At 36.3% G+C, this 18,258-nt stretch overlaps 1 protein-coding gene across 1 annotated transcript in view; it reads right to left on the bottom strand.

Moving 5' to 3' along the window:
• The window catches only part of LOC311305794 (uncharacterized protein), a 1,216,100-nt gene that overhangs the window by 1,168,702 nt on the left and 29,140 nt on the right, over nucleotides 1–18,258 (bottom strand). The window contains exons 14-16 of the mRNA XM_084433664.1: nucleotides 15,479–15,652; nucleotides 5,151–5,324; nucleotides 4,751–4,924 (exon numbers count right to left, since the gene is read on the bottom strand). Of these exons, the coding sequence (XP_084289790.1) occupies nucleotides 4,751–4,924; nucleotides 5,151–5,324; nucleotides 15,479–15,652 (522 nt within the window). The remainder of the gene's footprint in view (nucleotides 1–4,750; nucleotides 4,925–5,150; nucleotides 5,325–15,478; nucleotides 15,653–18,258) is intronic.

The raw sequence follows: 18,258 nt of genomic DNA, 5'->3' as shown, positions 1-18,258 counted from the left end.
TCTAATAGGGGCACAATGTAACGCAGTGTTACAACATGCCCCCGCCTGCTCATCTGGGATTTAAACCCTGCTAGTGTCTTCTGCTAGTTAGCAAAGTATTAAATAACTATCTCAACTGTTAAATAACATCTTGGAGATTTAAAGAATATCAGATTTGTCTTATTTTAAATAAACACAAAAAATAGAGATGAAAAATTAACTTAAGTAAGTAATTTACTTTTGCTATGGTTTAATAAATGTCTATGGATATCTTCCAAAAAAAAAAATAATTTTGGTGGATTTTTTTTTTCTCTATATAGTGTTGATATGGCAACTAGTAAATACACAAAGTTTCGTCATCCAAGCATGTGCGGAAGTATTTAAAACAAGCGTGTTACAACTAGCCCAGCGTTAGGTTGTGCCCCGCGCTCCCCTATTGCTTTCAATTAAAAAATAAACAATGAAAATGCAAAAGAAAAATAAAATTAATTAAGTTTGAAAACCCATCGCACATTTCAAGGTATAGTTTATTTAACAGGCGTTTTTCTTTGCCTCTCTCTCGCGCTGGATCTTTTTTTAGTAAGTTTATTTTGTCTCCCACTGCGCGCGCCGGGTCTTTCTCGAAAAAACATTTCTGGGTAAAAACACACCATACAGCTGATAATACTGTATATGCCACTGCGTGTCATCCACACAAATCACGAAAGAAAAAACTGTAACAAACAGCCTTTGTTGCTTCAAAGATACAGCATGCCTTGCTGAATTCACCTTAGGCTACAATAAAACGAGGTTGACCTTGAGGTACAATCAATAAAACTACAATATTTATAATTTAACCCTCTGGAGTCTGAGCTGTTTTCTGGGCCCTGGAGGTGTTCTGACATGCTCTGACATTTGTTGTTTTTTCAGTTATTCATAAACATGTTAATGGCAAATGTGTAAATTCACTCTATAAAGCACAAACAGGGCTACCATCATATCTGATCAACATGCTTGTAAATCTTTGTGTTTTTAAGAAAATAATGTTTATGCGTGGTTATTTGAAAAAATAAAAATGAAAGTTGCTGAAATAACACCACAAAACATATAGTAAATATGTGTCCACAAGACTTTTGACTAATGGATCTTGTTCCCTAGTGTTTTTTCTTCAAAATGATGTGAAAATCATCCTGCCTAATCGTTTTCATAAAACAATACATTGATTTAAACGTTGTAAAACAGTTTTTTTGTCAGAAGAGGTTTATGCATGGGAGTGGTAATGGCTATAAATATTAATGAGATTCAGACCAGGGTGTGACATAGACACCCCCCCATGACTAATGGCCCATCACAGCCTGAACAAAGAAGTAGAGGAGGTTTTTTTTTTTTTTTATTGTAATTCCTCTATGTGGAGAGGACATAAAAAAGCTTTTAAAAAAGCACATTTTACAAACCTACGTTTTGCGCATGTGCTCCTTCACGCATGCTCCTTATGTGCTGAAGGGCCGCTGTGCCTTGGTAAAACGTTGTTTGTACGTGAAGCTCTTTTCCAAAACGCCATAAACCTAAAAAGCTGCCTCAAAGATCCATCAAAAGTAATGATTATGAATATGTAAAATATTGCAATAAGACATTGTAATTGTTTATTAACTTCTAGCAAAGATGAAGTTGACGATAGGCTATTGACTCGCGATCTTCAGCAGTAGGCTAGTGAACGCACCGGAGAAATGCACATTTATTAGGCTACATAGTTTTTTGTTTTGGATGGTTTTGTTTAGAACCAGCTTTCTGTAAATATATTTCACATTTTTTAGACATGTGAGGCGAGTAGACTACGGTCTGGTTAATGATGATCTCCAGTTCAAGCCCCTTATGTTGTGATTGCTTTTTATGTATTAAATTTGTTAATGAAAATAATATTAAAATTAAGATACAATTAATACAAAACGAAATTCGTTTTAAAGAAAGGATTTGTGCTTTCTGTTTTGAGGTCTCTGTGAAAGTTTGAAAGTCTGCTGCTTTCAAAGCGCTCGCGTCCATAATGGAGAACTGTCACGTAATATTGTTTTTTCCTCATAAATGCGAACACGTGTCAACTAATGCAAGTAAATTTAAAAGACTTACTCACCCGAAATATTATCCACGGCTGGATCAAGTCGCTCAACGTTCGTTGCTCAAAATACAAACGTTCGTCGACTCGTCAGAGTCCTGCTCTTCTTCTGAGCAAAATTTGAACTCGTGATATTCCAACAGTGCAGGAATGTGAATGAATGAAACTTGCTGGTTTGAAGCATAGAGGTTTGAAGGCATTTCAGGGGGCGTTTACCTCATTTTGCATAGATCACCTCAGCACATTATCTTATGAATAGCGCGCTCTGCGAGTGGGTGTGAACTCATTATCGATAATTAGATGAGACGGGAGAAACTGTACTTCTATTTAGTTTCATACAGATTACATTGCAGGAGAATATTTGTTTTGAATGTGAATTGTTTTATTTAAAAGTAGAAATTTAAAGCTTTCTTTAGACGCATGTTTCATGGTTGTGTGATAAGTATTAGCTGAGTTTCAGTTCATTTTCCAGACTTGTTTCAGAAAGATTTTTGCGGAGACAGAGTGAGCTGAAAGCGCACCCTGTTTATTTTATTTATTTAAAAATAAAAACAAGGTTTTGATGTTAATGTGAGTGTACACAAAAAAAAGAAGACACTCTATAGTTTATAATCATGTATTTATTTTATTTTTATGACCACAAATTACGGATTTTTTTAAGTTTATGTTGCTGCTATGTGAAAAAAATCCAGCAAAACGCGCCGGCGCGTTTGTCGACCTCAGAGGGTTAATAAGATATAGGGCCCACATATGGACTTTTGGAGATTTTGAGATTTATCCTTAAAAGAATGTTGCCTTTGCCTGCTCATCAGGCTGGCTATCCGACACTCTCCATATGAAAGACGGAACATTAACACCTCTTGTCCTGCACCCCCACGATAAAGCAACTGCCTTCTCCAAACCCCCCACAGGCTATCTGAGTTTGCAAAAGAAAACAAAGAGTTTGCCACTCGTCGTGGTGTGCCAAAACACTTAATTATAAACTTCAACATTTCATTCAAAACAATCTCAAAACGCTCTGTGACATTTTGAAAAGCCATGCATGCATTACTGCCACTGGAACCATGAACGCAACAGAATACTGGTTCTGATTTTATTGTTTGTCGTTTAAACGTGCCTGTTGCATATCTTTATTTAATATCTTATCTTATATTTTATATCTTTTTTTAAAAGAACTGCTTTTGAAATTACGATTGGAATTATTAGAAGTAAAGTCATTGTATAATAGCCTATTTGTTCCTTGGTGTAAAATGGAAATGCATGGTAATTTTATTTTATAAATTGGCTATAAGCAAAAAACTATGGTGTAACAGAGTTTTAGAACTAGACAAATCTCTCTGCATCAATAATAGGCTATAAAATGCATTAATAGGCTAATATAAATATTTCAGTAGTCCAAGTTGGTTCGGGATTTGAACCCGTGTCATCTTAATGATCGTAACGTAAGTTCTACCACTCGGCCATGACTTTACTCGTCGCGAAATCCCCAAATGTTCCAATGTGTATTCGCTCACATGAGCGAGAAGCGCTCTTCATTCAAATGAACGCGCCGCCGCGTTTGTTGAACACTAATTCAACATGCCAGAATAAAACCTGGCTTTAGAACAATGCATAGCGCCACTCGTCGTGGTGTGCCAAAATACTTAATTATAAACTTCAACATTGCATTCAAAACAATCTCAAAACGCTTTGTGACATTTTGAAAAGCCGTGCATCCATTACAGCCACTGGAACCATGAACGCAACAGAATACTGGTTCTGATTTTATTGTTTGTCATTTAAACGTGCCTGTTGCATATCTTTATTTTATATATTTTATGTGGTCTATTGAATTAGCATTGATATATATATATATATATATATATATATATATATATATATATATATTAGTGGTGGGCCGTTATCGGCGTTAACGTGCTGCGTTAACGTGAGACAACTATCGGGCGATAAAAAAAATATCGCTGTTAATCTATTCTCAAAGTTGGGTTGGGAGCTGGGTCTATGGAAGCTATGATGACTTTCACCTTGATATTTTAGCGCGGATTCGGTTCAGTGTTCGTTAGCATTTTCAAACCGAACGGTTCGTTGGACCATTTTTCCTGCCGACCAAAATTTCGTTATTTCAAATGTAGGCGGGTCACGCGTGGCAAGCGCGCTCATAATGTAAGAGACAATTGTCCGACATCAAATGGAAAACGTAATGTAAGCGGAACGAAACTGAGCTACTCGTTATTGTGTGGTTGACGGACCGTTGTTTATCAGTTTGGACCAAAGCAGCGCGAGCCGATCGTTATCATGCGACACTGTTACTACACAGCACTAAGAGATCCAGTAAATAAATCATTTGAATTCGCCACTGAAGTAATAACATCGCTGCGAGATCTAGTGAGAAACACTCACATTTCTCTGTTATTAACGGATCAAACAGCGCGTGGAAGCCGGGAAGAAACATTGTGCCATGAATAACTATCCAGTGTCCACAGATCAGCATTATTCACCATGGATTTACAGTAGTAACACTAACTGCAACTATGGAAGTTTGGCAGGAATAGTAGGCTAATGCTTGAGATCGCACCAGATCACAAAATACTCAGTTTGCACAAATACAATGTTAAAGTGTTTTAGTTTAAACTGCTGAAGTGATTTTAAGCATTTTGATTCTTGTATGTGAATGTGACTGACCTCAATCTCTCCAGTTTACAGTGTGAATCCTTCAGTACGGCACATAAGCGCTTCACTCCAGAGTCTCCTAGTTTATTCCCGCTCAGGTTCAGCTCTCTCAGGTGTGACGGGTTTGATTTCAAAGCTGAAGTCACATCAGAACAACCTTCATCTGTCATATCACAGTAGCTTAAACTACATTAGCAAAGAGAGAGAAGAAAATAAGACGGAAGAAAAGAAAACTCTTTATTCTGTAAAGTCACATCATCTTCATAAGCAAATAAAACAGAGAGAGGAAGAGAGATCTTCATCTTTATTTCACCAGATCACAAAATACTCAGTTTGCACAAATACAGTGTTTTAGTTTAAACTGTTGAAGTGATTTTAAGCATTTTGATTCTTATATGTGAATGTGACTGACCTCAATCTCTCCAGTTTACAGTGTGAATCCTTCAGTATGGCACATAAGTGCTTCACTCCAGAGTCTCCTAGTTTATTCCAGCTCAGGTCCAGCTCTCTCAGGTGTGACGGGTTTGATTTCAGAGCTGAAGTCAGGATGAGACTCTGTTCCTCTGTAATTCTGCATCTATTCAGACTGAAGACAGAAAGAGAAAATGACTCAGATCTATGATGATCAACTAACGTGTTCATCTTTATCCAGCAGACGTTTGCTGACAAATAAACAGGGATATCAAGTTAAAGGTAACATGGAGAAAGACTACACATTGTTCATTTAAATATACTACCAACATTGTAACAATACAAAGGTTGAAATTGTTGATGTATTCATGTTTACACATTCATTTCATTTCATTTTTAAAGGGTCATGAAACCCCAAAACACATTTTTTGATGACGTGACACGTGACCTTTCCAACGTGATGATGTAATACGTGGCACATCTCAGAGATGGTACAAGACGGGCATTTGTGGTTAAAAAGTATATATATATATATATATATATATATATATATATATATATATATATATATGTGTGTGTGTGTGTGTGTATGTATATATATAGGCTATATATTTTTTCTTTTACTTTATTTTTTATACATTTTAACAAGTTACAGCAACAAACTAAACATTCCTTGACAACCACGGTGGCCCAAATAAAGATAAAAATAAAATACATAAAGCACTATACAATAGTAGAATGAAAGAAAAAAAAAAAAATATATATATATATATATATATATATACATATATATATATATATATATATATATATATATATTTTTTTTTATACAAAAAAAGTTTCACACAATCAGTTCAATTCCCCCTCAATGCCTCAATATATATACTAATAGGTGTCCACCTTTGTATGAAAGTGTCCATTTTCAGTTGGAGTTGGGCAGTAATATGTTCCATTCTATATATAGATGTAAGTTTTTCTCTCCACTGACTCATTTTGGGTGGGTGTGGTTTCATCCAATTAATTGTAATGGTTTTTCGTGCACATAATAGGAGGACATGCAGAATATATCTCTGGTCTTGACTACAAAAATCTTGGGGTATTCCTTCAAGCAAAAAATACAGGGGAGTAAAAGGCAGATCTACATGCATAATTTTCATAATCTCATCCTTAACCCCTTGCCAAAATGTAAATAATTTTGGACATTCCCAAAATATGTGTGTGTGGTCTCCTACCTTCCCACACTCCCTCCAACATTTATCTGCTTCTGGATTATCCACAAATTTTGATATCACCTGTGGTGCTCTAAAAAACCTGATTTTTGTTTTCCAGTCAATCTCTTTCCAGTTATGACTGTTGATGCCCTTATGACATCCTGTGCATATATATTTACCCACGTCTCATCCTCTATATGATCATTCATTTCAAACTCCCACTTTGTCTTTATATGGAACGTATTATCTGTTGAATCAAGCAGTAGTCTGCTGTATATGCGCGACATGTGCTTCTTATGTAATGGGTGTTGTTTGATTATAGTAATGAAATACTGTTCAACATTAGTCGGGGCTTTCTTAATTATTTCCCTTTCTTTATGATTTGTAATATAGTTTCTTATTTGTAGGTATCTGAAAAAATCATTTGATGATAATTGATAACATAAACTTTTCTTTAAGATCAGAGAAAGAGCGCAATGTACTTCCGTCAAAAAGCTGATCAATCATGGAGACCCTTCTCAGTCCATCTTTTAAAAATAGCATCCCACCTAGAGGGTAAAAACTCAGGGTTATCTGCTATGGACATAGCCCTTGATATGGTTGCCACTCCTTTCAGTTTCTTCTGAACTGTTGTCCACACTCTCAGAGTTTGCTTAACCCATATATTTGTTATTTTCATCTTTTTCTGGGATTGAGGTGTCATAAAGGCTAGTATTGATAAAGGGGCATTTGGTACAGAGCTCTGTTCTATGCTAACCCATCCTGTTTCAACATCGTTGTTAATCCATGCCACTATCGATTTTATCTGGGCAGCCCAATAATAATATCTTAAATTAGGGTCCTTTCCTTTCCTAAAGTCAATGTTTTTAATTTTATTCTGGGTCGTTTATTCTGCCATATGAACTTTGATATGAGTTTTTCTAGCATATTGTAGTTGCAGGAATCCATACTGGGAGGGATTGAAATAAAAAGAGCAATCTAGGCAGAATATTCATTCTTATTGTCTCAATCCTACCAAACAGCGAAAGTGGCAACACTTCCCACTTTAATAAATCCTTTTTAATGGTATTGGTTAGTTTATTATAATTTGCCTGATACAACTGTGGAAGTCTAGGTGTAACGGTAACTCCTAAATATTTGAATCCCTGTTTAGACCATCTAAAAGATGTTCTATTGTTTAGTTCTACAGGGCAGACTCCAGTGATCATAAGTGCTTCTGATTTGGTTGAATTGATTTTGTATCCAGAAATGGATTCATATACTTCAAGGCAATCAAGGAGAGCTGTTATTGATGCAATTAGGTTTTCAACAAATAATAGAATGTCATCTGCTTATAAGGCAATCTTGTGACTGTTTCCCTCATAATCAGTTATTCCTTGTATTTACTGATTACATATTATGCTCTCGGCCAAGGGTTCAATGCTAAGTGCAAACAAAACCGGGGACATAGCATCTCCCTGTCTTGTTCCCCTCCCAAAATCAAAAAAGTCTGAACAGTGGGCGTTCACCCTAACTCTTGATTTAGGATTATGATAATATGTTTGTATCCATGCAACAAATCTGTCATGAAAGCCCATATGTGTCAGTGTTTGTTTTAAATATGTCCAATCCAGTCTATCGAACGCCTTCTCCGCGTCTAAACTAAGTAACATGGAAGGGACCTGTCTCTTTCCTGCAATCATCTGTATGTTCAGAGCTCTGCTAAAATTGAGGTTAAAATTTTTAAATCCTGGCTAAGGAGGCTTATGGGCCTATAGGCTGAACACTGAGTGGGATCTTTCCCGGCTTTATGGATAACTGTAATTACTGCCTCAGCCCATGACTTTGGAGGATCTCCCTTCTCTAATGCGTAATTAAACATTCGACACAAAATTGGGGTTAATTCATTTATGAAAGCTTTATAAAATTATCCCGGGAAGCCATCTACTCCTGGCGATTTGTTATTTTTGAGTTTACCCATACTTTTCTGAATTTCTTCCTCTGTTATGGGATTAACCATTGTTTCAGACTCCTCTTTCGTCAATCTATTTAATTTAACAGAATCCAAAAAGTTTTTAATTTTTCTTTCCTTGTTTGGCTGTTTATCCCCTTCGTATAGTTTTTTATAGTAGTCTTTAAATGCATCTGCAATTTCTTTAGGTTGTGATGTTATAATACCCGTATTTGGATGTCTAATTTTCGGAACAGCTCTACTAGATTGGGCTTTGCGTAGTTGGAAAGCAAGCAGCCGACTTGCTCTATTACCATATTCATAATATTTTCTGCTTGTATACCTGAGAGCCCCCTCTGCCTTGTAAGTTAACAGGTCATCCAGTTTCTGTCTATTTTGCTTCAATAGTAGTGGTGTCAACAATAATCGATTCGGCGATGCATCGCAATGCGGGGCATGCACGATTCAGCATCGATGCGGCAAAGTGCCATAATCGATTATGTCACTGTTTTAGGGGTGTAACGGTACGCGTATTCGTATTAAACCGTTCGGTACAAGGCACGCATTTTCAAACCGAACGGTTATTTCAAATGTAAGCGCGTCGCGAGCGCGCTCATAATGTAGACGCTGGCGCGACCACAACATCAAATGGCAAACGCAATGTAAGCGGAACGAAACTGAGCTACTCGTGACGATCTGTTTATCAGTTTGGACCAACGCAGCGCGAGCCGATCTTATACTACACAGCGCTAAGAGATCCAGTAAAGAAAGCATTTGAACTCGCCACTAAAGTAATAACATCGCTGCGAGATCTAGTGAGAAACATTCACATTTCTCCGTTATTAACGGATCAAACAGCGCTGACGTGGAAACCAGGAGAAACATTGTGACGTGAATGAACTATCCAGTGTCCACAGATCTGCAATATTCACCATGGATTTACTGTAGTAACACTAACTGCAACTTTTGAAGTTTGGCAGGAATAGTAGGCTATAATGCTTTCAAGTAACGTTATGTCGGATTTATTTCGACATTATGAATAACATTGCTGCCCTCAAATGTTAATCTGAACTAAAATAAACATTTGTTTATAAGCACAAAATATTACATTTAATTTTTTCCAAGGAGCTGTTTTGTTTTATGTGCTCTTAAGAAGAGTCAATTATAGCTCCATCATTGCTCAAAGAAAAAAAATGTCATACTTTATGATGTTAGTTCTAATAAAAAAAGAATTAAAAAAAAATCAAGGAAATTTCTCTGGCATTTCTTTCTTTTTGCTGTATCGAAAACGTACCGAACCGTGACACAAGTGTATCGTATTGAACCGAACCATGAATTTTGTGAACCGTTACACCCTACACTGTTTATTTTCTGGCCTTGAGTTGGACAATAAAGTTGAAATTTAATTTCAAATGGTTCTCAAGCAGAGAGAAGAGAAACATTTCTCATTCAAAGCACTGAAAGCAGTGATTTATGCTTTCTTTTTCAGGTTTGAAAATGCCATATTCAATACCCTGTACCATTCAATTTTATTTTATTTAATGACATTTATGTCAAAGATACAGGAGAGTGATAATACACACATAGCAGCCAATAAAATCTGTTGTTCAATATCTGACTGCTTGTATTGCCTCATGACTGATGAAAATTTTGCCTTGTTGTGTGCAGTAGAATTTTGATGCATCGCAATGCATCGTAGAATCGAATTGAATCGAATCGTTACCTGGTGAATCGTAATCGAATCGAATCGTGAGGGCAGTGCCAATGCACACCCCTATTCAATAGCTCTAGGGATTTTTTTTATTTCCAAAGGTTTTATGTTCACATTCTAACCTTCTTATTTCTTTCTCCAATTCCAATCGTTTAAGTTCCCTTTGCTTTTTTATTTTGGATGTAAGTGCAATAATCTTTCCCCTTATTACTGCTTTGGCTGCATCCCATAGCACAGAGGGTGATACAGATCCGTTATCATTTATTTTAATGTAATCAGCCCATTGCCTCTGTATTTCCTTTTTATTTGCTGAATCATTCAGTATTGAGATATTTAGTCTCCAATATTTAAACTGTTTATGTTGCCCCAAATTTAGTTTTAAAACAACGGGGCTATGATCTGAAATAGTAATGGGCTCTATACTGCACTCCACTACTATATGCAGCTCAGTTATTGAAATGCAGACAAATTTGAGTCTAGAATAGCTCCCGTGTATTTGTGACATAAATGTATAGTCTTTTTCTTTTGGGTGGAGATATCTCCAAGCGTCGACCAGCCCCAGCTCATTCATCATCCCCAGTGCCGTATTTGTTTTGCGTGATTGACGTCTCTTTTCTGCTGGTAACCTGTCCACATATGGGTTCAAGACACAATTGAAATCCCCACCTATCACTACAATACCCTCCGCTTCATCGGCCACAAGTGAGGAAATTTTCCTAACAAATATTGGACAGTCTTCGTTTGGAGCATATAGATTCAAAAAAGTTATTTGAATACCCCCAATTGTTCCCACAACCATAACATATCTGCCATCTTTATCCTTAATGATTCTAATCATAATTACATTATTACCTTACTAATAAGGATGGCAACCCCCCTTTTTCTCCCTTTACCGTAGGATGCACTGAAAACCTGATCCACCCATTCTCTTTTCAACTTCAAATGTTCTTTTTCTGAGAGATGAGTCTCTTGTAACATGGCAACACCACATTTGAATATCTTGAGCTGATTTAGAATTTTTTTCATCTTTACTGGGCTACTTATCCCCTTCACATTGTAACTAACACACGTCAAACTTTCCATGATTATTAGTAAAATTAAATGTTTTTTTTTATATTGCCACTTTGGGCTGGTCACAAACCAAAAAACCATACGGTTTCTGATATATCAGCCCTTCCGTTAACAAATTATAGTTCTCACCTCACGGTCACTAGTCACGATGAAGGGAAGGAAGATGGAAACGAAACTAAATGATCTGCTCCGAGAAGAAAGCTTTAACATCCGCGTCTGACATCGTTGCTTGATTAATCCTGCGACGACCTCCTCTCCGTGTCTGCCACATGGTTTTTGACAGCTCCATCTCCAGTGCGTCACGTTCCCTCATTTGTGTCTTGATACCGAGCTCTTGTAGTGTTGGCAGAGCATCCGCCAATGTAAAGAAAGTTTTGTCACCGGTGGTCAGGCTGATCTTCAACTGTGCAGGATAAAAGCTCCGTGCAGTAATGTCCTTCTTCTTGAGTTGTCTAATCATGTCACGCACCTGAGCTCTCCGGAGAGTAGTCATTATCGAAATAGATTCGTCTATTATTATACATGACTTGTTTTTGTACCCAGGCCTGACGCAGAATCGCTTCTTTCACCGAGAAATAAGTAAATTTTACTACTATTGATCTGGGTGGTTCCGTTTCTTTTGGCTTGGGAGCCAGTGCTCTGTGAGCCCTTTCAATTTTTATGTCACCATCGGGAAGAGAGTTTAGAGTTGAAGCGAGTAGTTATTTTATGAACTCAATTGGATTCTTCCCATCCTCGCTGTTTTCGGGCACTTGGTAGATTCTCAAATTATTTCGTCTCAGCCTGTTTTGCAGATCATCGCACCTGGCAGACAGTTCCACCTCTCGTTGCAGCAGGTATCTAATCGCCCTCCCGTGACGCATCACTGAGTCCTCGCTGTTACTAATACGTTCTTCGGCCTCTATGATGCGCGTTTACAGCTTTGTTATCTGACCTTTCAACTCTTCGACCGATGTTTCTAATCTCGTCAGCGACTCCTTCGTGCCGATGTGCCCCTGCTGATTTTCCTTTCGCAGTTGTTTAAGTTCACCAACTGATTCCGCCATGGTTCCCTCAGAGGAGTCGGAACTAGCCCGCGTCTGAATAGGGCTCGGAGACTTTTTCCTTTCGTCTCTTTCTCTCAAATGATCATGTTTTGCCCCAGATTTGGCATGTCTGCTAGATGAACTCATCTTTAGAATGCAAGATGTATTTTATTTGCCGAGTTAAATTAGTTATTTTAGTTGGTTTTAACAATAAATTCGCGGAGACCACGTTCTCCGATATCTATTCAGTCATGATGTCACCGGAAGTCGTATATATATGTGTGTGTGTATGTATATATATATATATATATATATATATATGTATATATATATATATATATATATATATATATATGTATGTGTGTGTGTGTGTGTGTGTGTGTATATATATACCCCCTTTTTTGAATATGTTGGGAAGTTGACCTTCGCAGACAATCCTGAGTACACTTAGTGTCCCACGTTTTTTGCTGCAAATGACTGGGCAGTAGTTCTTGGACCGTCACTCACAGCTATTAGTTAATGTGTTTTTTTTTTTTGGTTTTTTTTCTTCATTGTTACTGTGTTGTTTGTCGTTTATTTTTGTTGATTCTTGGTGTCTATGTTTTTGTATTTTTTTTTCTTTGTATGTGAAGGGGAACTTTTTTTGTTTTTTATTTCATGTTCAAAATTTAATAAAGAGATTGATGAAAAAAAAAAAGTATATACTGTATATATGTAAACCAAAATACAACGAATAGTCTTGGCGTGCCTACTTTTGAAAGTCAACATTTACATTATGTGAACTAAGTTAAATGCATTGTAAAGGCCTAGGTCACTCTGGAATAAATCACAACGTGTTTCATGATAAAAACGTGACTTTAGTTTACAGTCCGGAAAGTACAGTAGGTTATAGTAAATTATTTCACGGACCCCCTGGCACTTGAGAACTGAAAGCCTCATAAGAAAGCCCTGTCGAGGCTCTTTCCCGGTGCGGGTCGTGTCGAGCCATTAGTCTGGGTGTTTGATGAGAAAAAGATTAAATGTAGTAGTTGCAATAAACGCGTTCAGAATCCGCACAACTGCAGCAGCGGAGGACTTTTATTCTGCTGAGCGGAGCTGAGGAAGAACTGATGACGGGACAGTTTGATCTTCGGCTGACAAATCAGAGGAAAGGAGCGTTTCATTCCCACCTATACGTGTAGAAATCAGATATTCAAGCTGTTTATAAATGTTTCTACCTGAGAACGAAAAGTGAAAAATCAAGCTGAATACTGAATACTAGTTTTTTTGAAAAAATAAAAAGACGAAAAAGGAAGTGTTTTCTCATTTTTCTACTTTCAATATTAAATCAAAAAACGAATGAACACACGACACCATCCATGTAGGTCCGTGTACTTTTTCGTTCATTCATTATTCTATTTCGGAATGAAAGATGAAATTTAAAAAAGGGTGCAGCTTGGTTTTTTTTTTACAGAAAAAAAGCAGAAATGGCTGTATTTTGTTTTCCAAATGTATTGTTGTCATCAAATAATAGTATTAGAAAATTGGACGACATTTCCGATCGGTTTTTAATTTGTAATATTTATTTGTACGTTTATTGTATTTCATTTGACTGATCGCATCTTTACCCAGAAGTAAATTACACCGTCATGAAAAGTCATAGTTTATATACACTAGATAGATGTCGCCTTGGCTACGGCAGTTCATTGGCTCATCTGATTTTTTGTACATAGCATAGCCTATTTTGTTATGATTTTAGTATCATAATGATTAATAAATGAATGCACAATTATCCTGAACTTGATTTGAACAAATGCCTTTCAACTTGTGTGTGCAAAATTCAGAATTAAATGAATGTGCAGAAATTTGTACAAATAGAGAGTCTGTAGGCCTATACTGTTGTAGCCAATAAATAAGCACATTTAGTTGTGTTTTTTTCCATGTATGTTGATTTATGAAAAGTGAACAGCAGATAGGATGCACAATATATCGAGAGACATGGAGCAGGTCAGACATGATTTTGACCACTTCATTAAGTTTGTTTTGTAGAAAACCTTTCTTTAAAGTGAATTTCGTTTTGTATAAATTGTATCTTAATTTTAACCATTTTTCCATCAACCAATTGCCTGGATTTAATAAATAATAAGCAAATATAACAGACAATAATATTATCATGGAGGCGCCCGCGCGGTCACTTGCATTGCACGTTAACTGGAGCGCATCTCATCCTAACTTAACAAAACTCATTGTATGCCTCACACAGACATGAGAAATACATCAAATACAGAAAGCTTGAAATGTCTTTAAACGAAATAATTCAAAACGAAAAAAGAAAAAGTCTACTCTCTGATTATGTAATACATTATGTGCATTTCTCTCTATAGGCACGTTCACTATATGGCGATCGTCAACTTCATCTTTGCAGCCGAGTCGACACTGTCAGAAAACACTATAAAAATCATTGCACGCGTCACCGGATTTACAAATGCACATCTTGCTTGTTGCACGCACACATATTATGTCGAAATAACGAGATATTATGATGAAATAACATTATTATTAATAATACATCTTTTAGAATATTTGATTGAATGCTGAATGTTGCGCTTGTTCAGTTTAATAAAATTAAAACTTTAATTGTGATCATTAAAATAATTGATTATTAAATATTTAGTGGCCAAGTTTTGCTCATTCATTCATTTATTCATTCATTCATTCATTTATTTATTTATTTATTTATTTATTTAAAGATGCGATCAGTCAAATGAAATACAATAAACATACAAATAAATATTACAAATTAAAAACCGATCGGAAATGTCGTCTAGTTTTCTAATATTATTATTTGATGACAACAATACATTTGGAAAACAAAATACAGCCATTTCTGATTTTTTTTTTCTTTTAAACAAAAAACCAAGCTGCACCCTTTTTTAAATTTCATCTTTCATTCCAAAATAGAATAATGAATGAACAAAAAAGTACACGGACCGTGTATCATCTGATCATTTCATTTCCTGTTTGGAATGGAATAACGAGAAATGAAAAGACGGATCGTTTATTCGGTGTTTTGTTTAGTTTAATAAACGGAAAATGATATTTCGGCTCGATTTCTAATTTTTCGTTTGTGGTTTACAAATCGGTTTATGGCTTTGATATTTCGTTTGCACATGTGGGCGGCGCTGAAACGCCCCTTTCATCTGATTGGTCAAACCGCTTCGTCTTCAGTACAGCCAGAATAAGAGTCCGTACGGCACACTCACATCCTACTTTAACCCCCTGTGAGCAATAGGGGAAACCCAGAAAGTGCACTGCTATAAACAATGAAACATAAGCCCTGCTGTCTTCAAATAAATAAACTTCAGTCACACTGTAATTGCTGTACAGTATAATGATACTAACTGTAGTTTCTCCAGCTTGAATTGTGGGTTCATCAGTAGATCACTGAGGTTTTTCACTCCAGAGTCTCCTAGTTTATTCCCGCTCAGGTTCAGCGCTCTCAGGTGTGAGGGGTTTGATTTCAGAGCTGAAGTCAGGATGAGACTCTGTTCCTCTGTAATACTGCATCTATTCAGACTGAAGACAGAAAGAGAAAATGACTCAGATCTATGATGATCAACTAACGTGTTCATCTTCATCCAGCAGACTTTTGCTGACAAATAAACAGGGGTATCAAGGTAAAGGTAACATGGAGAAAGACTACACATTGTTCATTTAAATATACTACCAACATTGTAACAATACAAAGGTTGAAAGCGTTGATCTATTTATGTTAGTATACACATTTATTTCATTTAATCTTTAAGGTTCTTTCATGTCAATGTCACCCTTGGTTTGCTCACTGGGTCAAATGTGTTTATGTCGGTTGTTTTCAGACACATTGTCTACTTGCTAAAACTTTACAGTAAGGTTCATTTGTTAACATTAACTACATTAGTTAACATGAACCCATGATGGACAATACTATACAGCATTTAATAACCTTAAGTTTCAACATTTACTAATACATTTTTAAATACAAAAGTTTTCTGTTAACATTAGTAAATCCCCTGTGAACTAACATGAACAAAGAATAACTGTATAAACTAACATGATCAGATTAAGCAATAAAAGTATTTCCTTAAGCAGAAGACAATCAAACAAGTTTTGTAAAAGGTAGTTCATCTGCTTTAGTGCTGCACCGTGAGGCAGTGTCGGTGTATTTTATGGATGGCTCAGCTAAACAGGCCAATAAGAGACTATTAAGTAAGGGTTAATGCCCGACGAGGTGTCCATTATCAGGTATTAGGAACCGTCCGACGCGCAGCGGAGGTTGCCTCTGCCGAAGTCCATTAATACCTGACAATGGACACCTCGAAGGGCATTAACCCGCTTATACCATGGTCACTTACGAAAGAAAGAAATATTTAATCAATTAATAATACTTTAATGTGTTTTAGAGTAAAAATCGTGAGGGTTTTTATTTATTAAGTCGAGCGCACTATTTAATATCTCCCGTATACAGGCGTTGGCCACAGCGCCCCGACCGCAGCAGTTGATCAGTGAGTTTGAGCCAGCGCAATCATTTATAACTGTCATCAGGCAAATTGACGGGACGCCTTTCCTAGGTGTACATTATCACTTTTTAATGGACACCCTGCAGCCAATCAGAATCGAGTATTCACCCAGACCATGGTATAACTACTATTATTGCTTTTAATTATACTAATGTCTAATTAAATGTCTACAAATGTATAAAACTGATCAGAGATCAGGTAAAACCCACAGACACTTGTTCAATCTCAGTGAATCTGCATGATTCATAAGTTCACAGAGATCATCGCCCCCCAGTGGTGAACCATTGACATTTTTAAACGTTTTGAAACAGTTATAACGAAGCCTCATTTACTGAAATCATGTGACTTTGGCAGTTTGATACACACTCCGAACCACTGATCCGAAACAAAAGATTCGTAAGGGTTTCACAGCTTCATGAAGCGTGTTTCGAAAGCGCCCATCACTAGCGTTCAGTCAACTTACCTTCAGTGGATCTTATTACAGGCAGATACTGATCACAGACTTTTAAAATGCACTTATTCGGTTTTTACAAGTTACAGTATATGTTGCACCAAAATTAGATATTTGTGAAATACACAAAGATTAAATTGAAAGCAGTTATGAACAGTTCTGATCCTGATGTCAGAAAAAAACATTGTTCTGCCTCTACAGAAACTGATATAATTATTGACCCATGATCAAACTGTCTGTCTTAATCAAATATTTAAAGCTTGATATCACCTTTTTAATTTTGTGTTATTAACCTGTAAACCTTTGCCAGTGCGCCGTCACACTGAAGCGTTTTTTATATATATATATATATATATATAGTTCAAAGTTACTATCAGATTTAATGTTATTACCTTGACAAACTATACATCATTAAAAATATATAAGACTCAAGTTTCAGTATTTGACCACTATTGTATTCTGAGAAACTTATAGTGACAGTTATGTCTTAATTTGTGTCAGGAGTTATGAAATTAAAAAATGCGTTGTAGGATTGAGTGCGAACCAAAACACAAATGAATCTTCAGGGTGATTTGTTCAAACATAATTCCACACAGAATCCAACATTCCAGACCCCAAATCACCAATACAGAACCATAAAAGAAGGCTCCTGCCAGTCTACCTAAGAACTTTTATGAGCCCAACTAAAGGAAGAACTTCTCAATGTGAGATAGCTTGGAAAAGAATCATTGGCTCAGAGATGGCACAGCTCATTTTGTGGCAGATTCCAGACGGTTTTTGAAACTAGCAAATTGTAGGTATATCTGAAAAATATGAGTGCCACACTATAGAGAAATACCCACACACTCCAGACACCTTTAAAATGTATTTGCTTTATTTTCGTATATTATTTAACTTTTAAATGGATACAGAATACAAAGCTTAAAACAAAATCACAAAACTTTGGCACAAAGTAGTATAATAGAGCTTAAAGCACCACCAAAAGCAAAAGTTTTAAAACGTCGTCTTGAGGGAAGAAAATGAACGTCAGCAGCTTCAGTAAGGTAACCTTCACAGGTTTCTAAAAGATCTAAAGGGACTTTCTTACTAACAATCTCATTTGTAGGGCATCACTTTAAAATAATTCAAAATCTGTTTCTTTAAAAGCATGTGTACAAGATAGTAATTTTTGGATT

The sequence above is a fragment of the Rutilus rutilus genome, assembly GCF_951802725.1.
Source record: "Rutilus rutilus genome assembly, chromosome: 1".
NCBI classification, from domain to species: domain Eukaryota; kingdom Metazoa; phylum Chordata; class Actinopteri; order Cypriniformes; family Leuciscidae; genus Rutilus; species Rutilus rutilus.
The sequence above is the reverse complement of the archived record's forward strand: the minus strand, read 5'-3'. Positions and strand labels throughout refer to the sequence as shown.